This window comes from Mobula birostris, chromosome 2, assembly GCF_030028105.1.
Source record: "Mobula birostris isolate sMobBir1 chromosome 2, sMobBir1.hap1, whole genome shotgun sequence".
NCBI classification, from domain to species: domain Eukaryota; kingdom Metazoa; phylum Chordata; class Chondrichthyes; order Myliobatiformes; family Myliobatidae; genus Mobula; species Mobula birostris.
Window position 1 is genome coordinate 249,535,288 of NC_092371.1, and position 16,295 is coordinate 249,551,582.

The window sequence follows — 16,295 nt, forward strand, 5'->3', positions numbered from 1 at the left end:
CACCACTGTGTCAGGGTGATGACTTCTTCTCTGTAGGCTGCCTTGTTATTATTTGAGATTAGGCCAATTAATGTAGTATTGTCAGCAAATTTAATTAGCAGACTGGAGCTGTGGGTGGTAACACAGCCACGGACATACAGAAAGTAAAGGAGGGGCCTTTGGACATAGCCCTAAGGGGCAGCTGCGTTGAGGGTCAGAGGGGCAGAGATGAGGGAGCCCACTCTTACCACCTGACGGCAATCTGACAAGAAGTCACATTGGAGACTGAAACGCCGAAGTTGGAAATCACAGAACACCTGGAGTAATGGGCAACTTTGGCCTTGGAGTGCGGAATGAAGCAAGACATCGACTGGTAGAATTTTGCCTACTCTCTGGTTATAGCAAATACCCTCTTCCAACAACCTAAGAGGCGGCTCTATACATGGGCATCACCAGAATGTCAACAACAAAACCAAATTGACTATATACTTTGCAATCAGAGATGGAAGAGTTCTATACAGTCAACTAAAACAAGATCAGGAGCAGACTGTGGCTCAGACCATGAGCTGCTTGTTGCAATATTCAGAATGAAACTGAAAAGCATCAGGAAAACCAATGTATCAGCAAAGTCTGACGTTGATAGCATCCCTCAAGAATATGCCATGGAGGTGAAGAACAGATTCAATGGATTAAGCCTGGTAGAAAAAAATCCAGAACTATGGATTGAAGTAAGGAGCATTATACAAGAGGCGGCAACAAAAAATATTGCAAACATAAAGTCGACCAGGAAAGCAAAATGATTTTCTGCATTGGCTCTACATGTGGTTGAGCAGCGAAGAGAAGTGGAGGCCAATGGAGATTGGAACAAATACCTGCAACTGAACGCAAAGTTCAACATAGCAAGAAAAGATAAGGAAACTTACTTAAAGGAGCGATACAAAGAAGCTGAAACAGCCAACAGAATTGGAAAAACAAGAGATTTATTCAAGAAGATTAGAGAGGCCTTTGAAAGGATGCTCTCCAAGTACGCAGGACTGGTCAGCCACTGTCGGCAGGCTGGATGGAGAGCAAGGTGTCTCCCAGTGGAGGTTGGTTGTTGGGGATTCGCAGTCCGGTCCTTAGCTAGAGCTTTCAGCATTTTGGGCATCGAGGGAGAGAGGAAGAGGAGAGCCATCCGCAGTACCACCAATGCGGCGGAGAGGGCCTCAAGATGGCTGTGGCTCAAAAGAGGGGAGCCATGGAATCATAAGTAGCTAGCCATCTGGACACAAGCTGGGGTCTGAAAAGCCCCGGCTGGGTCACCTGGAGGAGGGTGTATGACGTTGAAAGACCCGAAACACCCGATGATTCCAGGAACATCGCTGAAGATGTGTCCAGAGACATCAATAGATGTATGTACAGAGAGAAATCAAAGGAAATTTTCATTCAAAAATGAGTATAGTAAAAGACAAAGAAGGGAGGGACCTTACAGAAGCAGAAGATATCAAAAAGAGATGGCAGGAATACAAAGAATTGTACAGGACAGATCCGAACAGTGAAGATACATGCAATGATTCCCTCATCGATCCAGAGCCGCACATTCTGGAAAGTGAAGTCGAATGGGCGATAGAAAACATTGCCAAAAATAAGGCTGCAAGATGTGACAAGATTCCAGTTGACTTGTTTAAAACTTTAAAAGGTGATGCTGTAAAAGCATTGCATGCAATTTACCAGCAGATCTGAAAAACCCAACAATGGTCTTTAGATTGGAAAATAGCAGTTTATATCCCAATTCCCAAGAAGTTAAATGTAAAGGAATGTTCAAATTACCAAAGAATTTCACTAATTTCACATACTAACAAGGTAATGTTAAAGATCATGCAAGCAAGACTCCAGCAACATATGGAACGAGAACTGCCCGATGCACAAACTGGTTTTAGAAGAGGCAGGGGCACCAGAGACCAAATTGCAAACCTACGCTGGATAATGGAGAAATCGAGGGAATTCCAGAAAAGTACTTATCTATGTTTTATTCGCTACTCCTTGGTAGTGTGGACCATAATAAATTATGGCAAATCATAGATAGAAACACAGAAAACCTACAGTACAATACACGCCCTTCAGCCCACAAAATTGTGCCAAACATGTCCCTATCTTAGAAATTACTAGACTTCCCCATAGCCCTCTATTTTTCTAAGCTCCATGTACCTATCCAAAAGACTCTTAAAAGACCCTGTCGTATCTGCCTCCACCACCGTCGCCGGCAGCCCATTCTACGCACTCACCACTCTCTGCATAAAAAACTTATCCCTGACATCTCCTCTGTACCTACTCCCCAGCACCTTAAACCTGTGCCCTCTTGTGGCAGCTATTTCAGCCCTGGGAAAAAGCCTCTGACTATCCACACGATCAAATCCTTAAAGAAATGGGGGTATCTGGACATTTGATCTGCCTTATGAGAAACTTGTACGAAGATCAAGAAGCAAAAGTTAGAACTGAACATGGAACAACAAATTGGTTTCAAGATTGGGAAAAGAGTACGACAAGGCTGCATACTATCACCCTACTTATTTAATCTATATGCTGAACACATCATGAGGAATGCTGGTCTAGAGGACTCAAATGTTGGAATCAAAATTGCCAGATGAAATATTAACAATCTCAGATATGCAGATGATACGACTCTAACGGCTGAAAGTGAGGAAGATCTGAGGAGGTTTCTAATCAAAGTGAAAGAAGAAAGTGCAAAAGTTGGCATGTTCTCAATATTAATTACACCAAGATTATGGCGACCAGCTCTATTAAATCCGTGGAAAGGAAGTGGAAACAGTGATGGATTTTATCTTCCTTGGTTCAAAAATTTCTATAGATAGTAACTGCAGCCACGAAATTAAACGGTGCTTACTCCTGGGGAGGGCAGCAATGGCAACTTTAGGTAAAATACTGAAGAGCAAAGACATAACATTGTCCACGAAGATCCATATAGTCAAGTCTATGGTATTTCCAGTTGTGATGTATAGCTGTGAGAGCTGGACTATTAGTAAGACTGAATACAAAAGAATCAACGCCTTTGAACTTGGAGGCTGGAGGAAAGTGTTAAGAGTTTGTTGGACAGCAAGAAGATCCAACAACTCAATACCTGAAGAAATACAGCCAGACTACTCACTAGGAGGCTTGATCATGAGGCAAAGCTCAAATATTTTGGCCACGTCAGAAGTTAGGATTCCTTGAGAAGACTCGCATGTTAGATAAAACAGAAGGTAAAAGAAGGAGAGGATGACAGAGGCTACGATGGATAGATAATATCATTCAGACAATGCGTATGACTTTGGGGGATCTTAGAGAGGCAGTTTCCAACAAGAAGGCTTGGTGTGCAGGAGTCTATGAGGTCACGAAGAGTCGGACTCTACTCAATGACTGAACAACAACAAAGCATCATTTTCCAGTGGTCCAATACTAATTCTCACCTTGGTATTTTGCTTTATATTATTGGCTAGTTTGCCCTCATATTTCAAGTTTTCCCTTCTTACAGCTTTTTTAAGTTGCTGTTTGTTAGATTTGAAAAGCTTCCCAATCATGCAACATCCCACTCACTGTTTCTACCTTATATGCCCTTTCCTTGGCTTTCATACAGTCCTTAATTTCCCTTGTCAGCCATATTTGCCTACCCCTGCCATTTGGGAACTTCTTCCTCTGTGGGACATATCTATCCAGCGTCCTGTGAACGATTCCCAGAAACTTCAGCCATCTCTGCTCTCCTCTCATCCCTGCCAGTATCCTCCTCCAATCCACCTGGGTAAGCTCCTCTCTCATGCCTTTGTAATTCCCTTTATTCCATTGCAAAACTGATACATATGACTTGTGCTTCTCCCTCTCAAATTGCTGTATGAATTCAATAATATGATCACTGCCTCCTGAGAGTTCTTTTACATTAAGCTCCCTAATAAGATCTGAGTTATTACACAGCACCCAATCTAAGACAGCTTTTCCCCAAGTACAAGTTGCTCTAAAAAGCCATCTCATAGGCATTCAACAAATTCCCTCTCTTGGGATCTGACATCAACTTGATTTTACCAATCCCTGTGCATATTGAAGTCCCCCATTACAATTGTGTCACTGCCCTAATTACATGCTTTTTCCAGCTTCCTTTGCAATCTCAACCCCACATCTTGGCTGCTATTTGAGGGCCTAATGCAATTCCCATAATTTTTTTTTTACCCTTGCTGATTAAGTCCACCCACAGGCATACTTAATAAATCCAATTACCACAATAGAATCAATGAAAGACCACATCAACAGGGGATAACCAGTGTGCAAATGACAAACTGCAAATACAAAAAGAGAAAAAAAAGCAATATCAAGAACATAAGATGAAGAGTCCTTAAAAGTGACTCCATAGGTTGTGTGAACAGTTCAATGATGGGGCAAGTGATGAAGATGGATGAAGTTATCCCTTTTAGTTCAAGAGCCTGATGACTGAGGGCCATATCTAACTCCCTCTTAAATATAGCCAATGAACTGGCCTCAACTGTTTCCTGTGGCAGAGAATTCCACAGATTCACCACTCTCTGTGTGAAGAAGTTTTTCCTAATCTCGGTCCTAAAAGGCTTCCCCCTTATCCTCAAAATGTGACCCCTTGTTCTGGACTTCCCCAACATCGGGAACAATCTTCCTGCATCTAGCCTGTCCAATCCCTTTAGGATTTTATACGTTTCAATCAGATCCCCCCTCAATCTTCTAAATTCCAACGAGTACAAGCCTAGTTCATCCAGTCTTTCTTCATATGAAAGTCCTGCCATCCCAAGGATCAATCTGGTGAACCTTCTTTGTACTCCCTCTATGGCAAGGATGTCTTTCCTCAGATTAGGGGACCAAAACTGCACACAATACTCCAGGTGTGGTCTCACCAAGGCCTTGTACAACTGCAGTAGTACCTCCCTGCCCCTGTACTCGAATCCTCTCGCTATAAATGCCTGATGGGAACAGCAATAGCTTGATCTGGGCAGTGGGGGAACTCTGATAATGAATGCCGCTTTCCTGCAACAATGCTCTGTGTAAATGTGCTCAATGGTGGAAGGGCTCTACTTGTGATGGACTTGGCCATATACTCTAATTTTGTAGGATTTTCCGTTCAAGGACATTGGTGTTTCCATACCAGATGGTGATGCAGCCAGTCGATATGCTCTCCACCACACATCTACAGGCTTGCCAAAGTTTTTGATTGTCATGCCAAATCTTCGCAAACTTCTAAGGAAGTGGAGGCACTGCTGTACTGTCTTCATAATTGGATTTACATGCTGGGTCCAGGACAGATCCTCTGAAATTATAACACCAAGGAATTTAAAGTTGCTGACCCTCTCCACCTCTGATCCCCCAATGAAGACTGCTTCATGGACCTCTAGTTTCCTCCTGAAGTCAATAATTAGCCTCTTGGTCTGGCTGACATTGAGTAACAGGTTGTTATTGTGGCACCACTCAGCCAGATTTTCAACCTGCCTCCTATATGCTGATTCATCACCGCCTTTGGTTCAGCCTATGACAGTGGTGTCATCTGAAAACTTGAATAAAGCATTGGAGCTGTGCAGAGCCACACAGTCATAACTGTAAAGTGACTACAGAAGGTTTCTAAGCACAGCCTTCTGGTGCACCTGTGCTAATGGATATTGTGAAGGAAATGCTATTTATCTGAACTGACTGGGGTCTGCAAGTGAGGAAATCAAGGATTCACTTGTGGAAGGAAGTATTAAGGCCAAGTCTTGAAGCTCATTGGTTAGCCTTGAGAGTATGATAGTATTGAATGCTAAGCTGTAGTCAATAAATAGCATCCTGATGTATGCATCTTTGCTGTACAGACATTCCAGGACTGACTGAAAAGCCAGTGAGATAACATCATGCTGTGGGCCTGGTGTTACAGTAGGCAAATTGCAACGGATCCAAGTCACTTCTCAGGCAGGAGTTGGTGAGTTTCACCATCCACCACTCAAAACACTTCATCACTGTTGATTTAACTGCTACTGGGCAATAATCATTGAAAAAAGCACCAAGTTTTTCCAACAGGTGTCAGTGATTGGAGTACTGCGCAGATGCAACAGAAGCATACCCACGCAGGTCTGGTGAGGAGCTTTAAAAACCCAGTCTTTATAGAGCTATCGTCTAGCGGAATGGCCATCATGGCAGCGGTCGTCGTTGGAATTGCCTGAGGCAGAGTAGTAAGGCTTTGGTTCAACAAGGTTTCAGCAAGAACATGCGGAGGCAAGGTAGGTAAGTTCATTCTTTATTTTTTATTTAGATCTTGAAAGAACGGGGGGTATGTCTACAGACCCATGTTCTGCTCTGGGTGTCAGATGTGGAATTTCAGGAAGACTTCCAACCTCCTTGATGGCCACATCTGCACCAAGTGCATCGAGATACAGCTCCTTAGAGACCATGTCAGGGAACTGGAGTTGCAGCTTAATGACCTTCGGCTTGTTAGGAAAAGTGAAGCAGTGATAGACAGAAGCTACAGGAGACAGATAAATAGGTGACTGTCAGGAGAGGTAAGGGAGAATGTCAGATAGTGGTGAGCACCCCTGTAGCCAAACTACTTGGGGAAAAGAACAGCGGTCGTGCCTCTGGCACTGAGTCTGGCCCTGTAGCTCAGAAGGGCAGGAACTAAAGAGGACGGCAGCAGTAATAGGGGATTCTATAGTCAGGAGGACAGACAGGCGATTCTGTGGACACAAAAAGGTCACACAGGTGGTAGTTTGCCTCCCAATTTTTCCCAGGGTCCACGATTTTTCCTGATCGGTCATGGCATCAAAGGATATGGCAAGAAGGCAGGTGTATAGGGTTGAGTGGGATCCAACATGAGCCATGATTGAATGGCGGAGCTGACCCGATGGGCTGAATGGCCTAACTCTGCTCTTGTGTCTTGTGGAGGCAGGTTACCATGCTGTTCTTGGGCACCGACATAATAGAAGCCTGCTCGAAGCAAGTGGGTATTTCAGACTCCCAAAGCAAGTGGTTAAAGTCCTCAGTGAACACTCCAGCCAGTTGATCAGGAATTCTCCTAAAGATCTGCTTATTACTCTGGCAAGTAAAATAATTCTTTTCTTTTTAAAACCACAGGATTAGTACAGAGGTATGTATCTAAGATATATATGATAAAGTTCCCTCTTCTCCTCACCTACCTTTCACCTCCTTTGGTGCCCTTAGTAATTTCCTTCTCCCCCATGGTCCACTCTCCTCTCCAATCAGATTCCTTCTTCAGCCCTTTACCTTTTGGCACCTATCATCTCTCAGTTTCTTACTTAATTTTACTTTCCCTACCAACCAACCTGGATTCACCCATCACCTTCCAGCTTAGACTCCTTCCCTTCCTCCTCCCCCCACAACTTTTTATTCTGGCTTCCTCCCCTTTCCTTTCCAGTCCTGGTGAAGGGTCTCAGCCTAAAACATTGACTGTTTATTCCTCTCCATAGATGCTGCCTGACCTTCTGAGTTCCTCCAGCATTTTGTATGTGTTACATATGCTAAAGAACTGATAAGAGTTTTGTAGCAGTGTTCTGAACCATTGATTCAAGACCACATGTTGTTACTATCATCAGATGTCTTCCAAGTTTGACCTAGCAACCGTTACTGAATTTGATCAGAGTACAGGATAAAACCTGCACTGAAATACATGAAAAGTTTCACACCAAAATGAACAATTTTGGTACAATTTGCAAAGCACGACATCATATTCACTCAGTCCTCAGCAAGAAAACTTGAAAACAAAGGTACCAAAAACAAAACTTCCTCCATAAGCCTTCTGCTAAAGTGAAAAGCAAGGCAAAAACAACTCCCATACAAAAAGAAACTTACCTGTAACATTACAAAGCTAAATGAAATTCAAATTCTACTTACTGTAACAAGTGAACATAACTCTACAAATACACTGGATTCTGGTTAATTGGGCCATCGGTTAATCAGGACAGTCACTTATTTTGGAACAACCTAAAGAACAAAATCTAATTGAGAAAACTGCCAGGATTCCCTTTGTTTATTTGGTACACTATACCATTTAACTGGGCAGGAAACTGTTGATGGAGAATGCCTGCGCAATCTCTCCAACTACTTCCTTCAGAACTCGAGAGTGCATTCCATCAGGTCCAGGAGATTTATCCACCCTCAAGACCATTAAGCTTCCTGAGCACCTTCTCAGTCGTAATTTTCACTGCACATACTTCACTTCCCTGGCACTCTTGAATGACCGGTATTCTGCAGATGTCTTCCATTGTGAAGACTGATGCAAAATATGCATTCAGTTCCTCTGCCATCTCTGCGTCTCTCATTATAATTTCTCCAGAGTCATTTTCTATTGGTCCTACATCTACACTCAACTCTCTTTTACCCTTTATAAACGTAAAAAAGCTTTTACTATCTTCTTTGATATTAATCACTAGCTTTCTTTCATAATTCATCTTTTCCTTCCTAATGACCTTCTTGGCTTCCTTCTGTAGGTTTTAATAAGCTTCCCAGTCCTCTACCTTCCCACTGGCTTTAGCTTCCTTGCATCCCTCTCTTTTGCTTTTACTTTAGCTGTGACTTCACTTGTCAGCCATGATAGTGTCCTTCTTCCATTTGAAAATTTCTTCTTATTTGGAATATATCTGTCTTGCACTTCCCTCATTTTTCGCAGAAACTCCAGCAATTGCTGCTCTGCTGTCCTTCTTTCCAGTCAACCTTAGTCAGTCCCCCTCCCACGCCATTGTAATTTCCTTTATTCCACTGAAATACTGACACATTGGAATTTAGTTTCTTCTTCTCAAATTTCAAAGTGAACTCAATCATATTGTGATCACTTTTCCCCAAGGGTTCCTTAAACTTAAGCTTTCTCATCACCTCCATATCATTTCACAACACCCAATCCAGCACAGCCGATCCCCCAGTGGGCTCAACAACAAGCTGTTCTGAAAAGCCATCCCTTAAGACATTCTACAAATTCTCTCTCTTGAGGTGCAGTACTGGCCTGGTTTTCTTAATCCAGTTTCATGTTAAAATCCCCAGTGATTATCATGACATTGCCCTTCTGACACGCCTTTTCTATCTCCTACTGTAATTTGTAATCCACATCCCGGCTGCTGTTTGGAGCCCTGTATACAACTGCCATTAGGGTCCTTTTACCCATGTCATTTCTTAACTCAACCCATAGACGCGCTACACCTTCCGATCCTATGTCATCCCTTTCTAATGATTTAATATTATTTCTTATACACAGGGTCACACCACCCCCTCTGTCTACTAATCTATCTTTCTGATACACCGTATATCCTTGGACGTTCAGCTCCCAATGGCAGCCATCCTTTAGCCACATTTCAGAGATGGCCACAACTTTATACTTGCCAATCTATAGCTGAATTTCAAGATTGCCCATTCTATATCTGATGCTGCATGCATTCAAATATAACATTTTCAGTCCAGTATTTGTTGCTTTCCGTTTTAACTGCACCACGTCTCAACTGACTTGAAACTCATCTCACTTGCTATCATTATGCCTCATCTTCTGCCTGTCCTTTCTATCATCTTTGTTGCATACTATCATTGATTTGTTTGTTTTCCCCTTTCTCAGCCCTATCACTCTGGTTCCCATCTCCCTACCAAAATTAGTTTAAACCCTCCCGAACAGATCTACTAAACCTGCCTGCTAGGATATTGGACACCTTTGGGTTTTGGTGTAACCCGTCCATTTTGTACAGGTGGTACCTCCCCAGAAGAGGCCCCAATGATCCAGGAACCCGAAGCCCTGCCGCCTTCACCAGTCTCTCTCAGCTACGTATTAATATGCCTGATCATGGCACAGGCAGCATTCCTGCGATTACTCCCCTGGAGGTCCTGCTTTTCCACTTCCTCCCCAACTCCCTGAATTCTCTCGTAAGGACCGCCTCCCTTTTTCTACCCATGTCATTGGTACCACCGTGTACCAAGACTTCTGGCTGTTCACCCTCTCACTTCAGAATACTCTGTACCCGATAACTCTACATAGGTTCTCCTGATAGCTGGACTGTAGTATTCTATGGAAGACTAACTATCCACCCTGTTGAACAGTTTTCCGTATTATTGTGAACTTGTAGTTTTCACAACAATTATCCTCTCCGACAATACAATCCATTAATAGGCACACAACAGGAATTCTGCAGATGCTGGAAATTCAAGCAACACACATCAAAGTTGCTGGTGAACGCAGCAGGCCAGGCAGCATCTCCAGGAAGAGGCGCAGTCGACATTTCAGGCCGAGACCCTTCGTCAGGACTAACTGAAGGAAGAGTGAGTAAGGAATTTGAAAGTTGGAGGGGGAGGGGGAGATCCAAAATGATAGGAGAAGACAGGAGGGGGAGGGATGGAGCCAAGATCTGGACAGGTGATAGGCAAAAAGGATACGAGAGGATCATGGGACAGGAGGTCTGGGAAGAAAGACAAGGGGGGGGGGGAACCAGAGGATGGGCAAGGGGTATAGTGAGAGGGACAGAGGGAGAAAAAGGAGAGTGAGAGAAAGAATGTGTGTATAAAAATAAGTAACAGATGGGGTACGAGGGGGAGGTGGGGCATTAGTGGAAGTTAGAGAAGTCAATGTTCATGCCATCAGGTTGGAGGCTACTCAGACGGAATACAAGGTGTTGTTCCTCACCCTGCCCTCAAGTTTACCTGGTCCATTTCCGACACCTCCCTCCCCTTTCTAGATCTTTCTGTCTCTATCTCTGGAGACAGCTTATCCACTGATGTCTACTATAAGCCTACTGACTCTCACAGCTATCTGGACTATTCCTCTTCTCACCCTGTCTCTTGCAAAAACGCCATCCCCTTCTTGCAATTCCTCCATCTCCGCCGCATCTGCTCTCAGGATGAGGCTTTTCATTCTAGGACGAGGGAGGTGTCTTCCTTTTTTAAAGAAAGGGGCTTCCCTTCCTCCACATTCAACTCTGCTCTTAAACACATCTCCCCCATTTCACGTACATCTGCTCTCACTCCATCCTCCCGCCACCCCACTAGGAATAGGGTTCCCCTGGTCCTCACCTACCACCCCACCAACCTCCGGGTCCAACATACTATTCTCCGTAACTTCGCCACCTCCAACGGGATCCCACCACTAAGCACATCTTTCCCTCCCCCACTCTCTCTGCATTCCGCAGGGATCACTCCCTACACGACTCCCTTGTCCATTCGTTCCCCCCATCCCTCCTCACTGATCTCCCTCTTGGCACTTATCCGTGTAAGCGGAACAGGTGCTACACATGCCCTTACACTTCCTCCCTTACCACCATTCAGGGCCCCAAACAGTCCTTCCAGGTGAGGCGACACTTCACCTGTGAGTCGGCTGGGGTGATATACTGCGTCCGGTGCTCCCGATGTGGCCTTTTATATATTGGCGAGACCCGACGCAGACTGGGAGACCGCTTTGCTGAACATCTACGCTCTGTCCGCCAGAGAAAGCAGGATTTCCCAGTGGCCACACATTTTAATTCCACATCCCATTCCCATTCTGACATGTCTATCCACAGCTTCCTCTACTGTAAATATGAAGCCACACTCAAGTTGGAGGAACAACACCTTATATTCCGCCTGGGTAGCCTCCAACCTGATGGCATGAACATCGACTTCTCTAACTTCCGCTAATGCCCCACCTCCCCCTCGTACCCCATCTGTTACTTATTTTTATACACACATTCTTTCTCTCGCTCTCCTTTTTCTCCCTCTGAATATGCCCCTTGCCCATCCTCTGGTTCCCCCCCCCTTGTCTTTCTCCCCAGACCTCCTGTCCCATGATCCTCTCGTATCCCTTTTGCCTATCACCTGTCCAGCTCTTGGCTCCGTCCCTCCCCCTCCTGTCTTCTCCTATCATTTTGGATCTCCCCCTCCCACTTTCAAACCCCTTACTCACTCTTCCTTCAGTTAGTCCTGACGAAGGGTCTCGGCCTGAAACGTCGACTGCACCTCTTCCTACAGATGCTGCCTGGCCTGCTGCGTTCACCAGCAACTTTGTTGTGTGTTGCTCCATTAATAGGCACAATTAGTTTATCAAATTTACTAAAAGTCAAAAGGATGGGCAGATAAAATGAACATTTAAAATTTTGGGGCAAAGAATACCTAAAGATTCAATGAATGAGGTGAAAAACTAAAATGCAGGATTATAATCTAAAAATATTGATGTCCAATTTTACAACTGTTAGTGTGAACTAGAGTTCAATTTGTCACTTGTCACATTGGATGCCAGTTATCAATAGGAATATTCAAATACTCAAGGACTTGGGCTATACAGTGGCATGCAAAAGTTTGAGCACCCTGGTCAAAATTTCTGTTACTGTGAATAGCTAAGCGAGTAAAAGATGAACTAATTTCCAAAAGGCATAAAGTTAAAGATGACACATTTCTTTAATATTTTAAGAAAACTTTTTTTATTTCCATCTTTTACAGTTTCAAAATTACAAAAAAGGAAAAGGGCCCGAAGCAAAAGTTTGGGCACCCTGCATGGCAGTACTTAGTAACACCCCTTTGGCAAGTATCACAGCTTGCAAATGCTTTTTGAAACCAGCTAAGAGTTTTTCAATTCTTGTTTGGGGGATTTTCGCCCATTCCCTTGCAAAAGGCTTCTAATTCTGTGAGATTCTTGAGCCGTCTTGCATGCACTGCTCTTTTGAGGTCTATCCACAGATTCTCGATGATGTTTACATCGGGGGACTGTGAGCGCCATGGCAAAACCTTCAGCTTGCACCTCTTGAGGTAGTCCATTGTGGATTTTGAGGTTTGTTTAGGTTCATTATCCTGTTGTAGAAGCCATCCTCTTTTTATCTTCGGCTTTTTTACAGACTGTGTGATGTTTGCTTCCAGAACTTGCTGGTATTTAATTGAATTCATTCTTCCCTCTACTAGTAAATGTTCCCCGTGCCATTGGCTGCAACACAAGCCCAAAGTATGATTGATCCACCCCCATGCTTAACAGTTGGAGAGGGGTTCTTTTCATGAAATTCTGCACCCTTTTTTCTCCAAACAGATCCTTGCTTATTGCGGCCAAAAAGTTCTATTTTAACTTCATCAGTCCACAGGACTTGTTTCCAAAATGCATCAGGCTTGTTTAGATGTTCCTTTGAACCTTCTGAGTAGAACTTCTTGGCCACAATCAGCAAAGGTATGTTTGGAGAAAAAAGGGTACAGAATTTCATGAAAAGAACCCCTCTCCAACTGTTAAGCACGGGGTGGATCAATCAACCTTTGGGCTTGTGTTGCAGCCAGTGGCACAGGGAACATTTACTGGTAGACGGAAGAATGAATTCAATTAAATACCAGCAAATTCTGGAAGCAAACATCACACCATCTGTAAAAAAGCCGAAGATGAAAAGAGGATGGCTTCTATAACAGGATAATGAACCTAAACAAACCTCAAAATCCACAATGGACTATCTCAAGAGGCACAAGCTGAAGGTTTTGCTGTGGCCCTCACAGTCCTCTGACGTAAACATCATCGAGAATCTGTGGATAGACCTCAAAAGAGCAGTGCATGCAACACGGCCCAAGAATCTCACAGGCGGTGAAAAAGGCGAATGGTATGCTGGCATTTATAGCAAGAGGATTCGAGTACAGGAGCAGGGAGGTACTACTGCGGTTGTACAAGGCCTTGGTGAGACCACACCTGGAGTATTGTGTGCAGTTTTGGTCCTCTAATCTGAGGAAAGACATCCTTGCCATAGAGGGAGTACAAAGAAGGTTCACCAGATGGATTCCTGGGATGGCAGGACTTTCATATGATGAAAGACTGGATGTACTAGGCTTATACTCATTGGAATTTAGAAGATTGAGGGGGGATCGTATTGACACATATAAAATCCTAAAGGGATTGGACAAGCTAGATGCAGGAAGACTGTTCCCGATATTGGGGAAGTCCAGAACGAGGGATCACAGTTTGAGGATAAAAGGGATGCCTTTTAGGACCGAGATTAGGAAAAACTTCTTCACATACAGAGTGGTGAATCTGTGGCATTCTCTGCCACAGGAAACAGTTGAGGCCAGTTCATTGGCTATATTTAAGAGTGAGTTAGATATGGCCCTTGTGGCTAAAGGGATCGGGGGTACGGAGGGAAGGCTGGTACAGGGCTCTGAGCTGGATGATCAGCCATGATCATACTGAATGGCGGTGCAAGCTTGAAGGGCTGAATGGCCTACTCCTGCACCTATTTTCTATGTTTCTAACTAGAAGCCTGTTGCAAGGAAGAATGGGCGAAAATCCCCCAAACAAGAATTGAAAGACTCTCAGCTGGCTACAAGAAGCGTTACAAGCTGTGATACTTGCCAAAGGGGGTGTTACTAAGTACTGCCATGCAGGGTGCCCAAACTTGTGCTTCGGGCCCTTTTCCTTTTTTTGTTATTTTGACACTGTAAAAGATGGAAATAAAGAAGTAATCTTGCTTAAAATATTAAAAAAATGTGTCATCTTTAACTTTATGCCTTTTGGAAATCAGTTCATCTTTTACTCACTTAGCTATTCACAGTAACAGAAATTTTGACCAAACTTTTGCCTGCCACTGTATATTTATTTTGTGACTATATGTTTTTCTACTATCATAACTATATGTGCTGTGTGTCATTGTATGTACTGTGTTTTGCATCTTAGCCTCAGAGGAAAGCTCTTTTGGGTGTATTTGGGTGTATAGTTGAATGACAATTTAACAGACTTATACTTGAACTTAAAAAGAAAAATGTGGATTAAATGTGCTTCTAGTGTTCTAAAGATCATTCTCAGTGCATTATGTTATGAGGTAATGATACACATGACTGAAGTTGACAAAATATTTGAAATTTTACCTAATTTCTGATGGAGGAGTCTGAGAGTAAGGATTTGCTGAGCACGCCAAGATCCTAACAATCGCTCCGGGGTGATAAGTTTCCAAAACATCAATAGCCGTTGGATACACAGCCTCTTCAAATACAAGCTCAACGTACTCCTGGCTCTGAAAAGTATGAGGCATCCTCCTGAAAGGAGGAGGGGAACTCGGGCACTTTTCCCACCATTTTCCATATGTTCGAAACACAGCAGTCTGAGTGAAGTCACCAGAACTTGGATAAACATTGGGAAGTCCAGACAAATTCCACATGGTATAGGACAAGCTGTTCTCACTGCCGTACTGAGAACTGAAGTCCACCACTTCTTTGACATGCTGCACCACTTCAACACTGAGAGGTAGGATGCGATTGCTTGACTCGATAGCTCGCCGACTATTCATTATTTCTCCTCTTGTACCAGATCTGGCTCTGCGCCGCAGGCAAATGTAATAAAACATACTCAAAACTGTTAACATAGGATACATTGAGGTAAAGTTGGGTGTTCCCAGCACACCAGATGTCTTGATTACTCAATGTTGTATCTTAATATATCCCTGTATGAGTCAAGCACAGAAAAATGGCCATTATAGCAACAAAATTAAAATTGTTATTTTGGTTTCATAATACACAGAGACTACAAACTTAATTATTTAAAAATTAGAACACTCAATGTTATAACAAAATACCTGAACTTTCATCTAAGCCACTATCTAGTGTATTCATAAACACAAGAGATTCTGAAGATGTTGGAAGTCCTGAGTAACACACACAAAATGCTGGAGGAACTCAGCAGGTCAGGCAGCAGCTATGGAAATGATTAAACAGTCAATGTTCCGTGCTGAGACAGGAAGGGAAAGAGCGCAAGCAGGTGATAGGTAAGACCAAGTGGGGGAAGGGAAGTGAGTAGCTAGGAGGTGAAGAGTGGAAAAGGTAGAGGGCTGAAGAACGAATCTGTCATGAGAAGAGAATGGATCATGGGAGAAAGGGAAATGGGGACACCAGAGGGAGGTGATGGACAGGTGAAGAGAAGAGTTAAGAGGGAAGGCAGAATGGTGAATGGTTAAAGAGAGTGGTGAAGGGCAAGTTAGAGAAATCAATGTTGATGCCTTATTCTGGCTTCTATCCCCTTCCATTCCAGTCCTGATGAAGGGTCTCAGCCCAAAAAATTGACTGTTTATTCCTCTCCATAGATGCTGCCTGATCTGCTGAGTTCATTCGGCATATTGTGTTTAACCAGTCCATAAGACATTGGAGCAAAATTAGGCCATTCAGCCCATTGAGTTTGTTCTGCCATTCCATCATGGCTGATCCCGGATCCCACTCAACCCCATTAACCTACCTTCTCGCCATATCCTTTGTTGCCCAGACCTATCACCAGATGATCAACTTCCACCATAAATATACCCATGGACTTGGCCTCCACTGCAGTCTGTGGCAGAGCAATCCACAGATCCATTACTCTCTGACTAAAATAATTCCTTACTTCTGTTCTAAAGGGTTACCTCCCA

At 43.6% G+C, this 16,295-nt stretch overlaps 1 protein-coding gene across 5 annotated transcripts in view; it reads right to left on the bottom strand.

The window, feature by feature from the left end:
* The window catches only part of fbxl4 (F-box and leucine-rich repeat protein 4), a 280,992-nt gene that overhangs the window by 238,678 nt on the left and 26,019 nt on the right, over positions 1 to 16,295 (bottom strand). For all 5 annotated transcript variants that reach the window (XR_011885045.1, XR_011885044.1, XR_011885042.1 and 2 more), the window contains exon 2: positions 14,770 to 15,341. Coding sequence is in view for 1 of the 5 variants with exons in the window: in XM_072251676.1 (XP_072107777.1) it covers positions 14,770 to 15,272 (503 nt within the window). In the remaining 4 variants the exon portion in view is untranslated. The remainder of the gene's footprint in view (positions 1 to 14,769; positions 15,342 to 16,295) is intronic.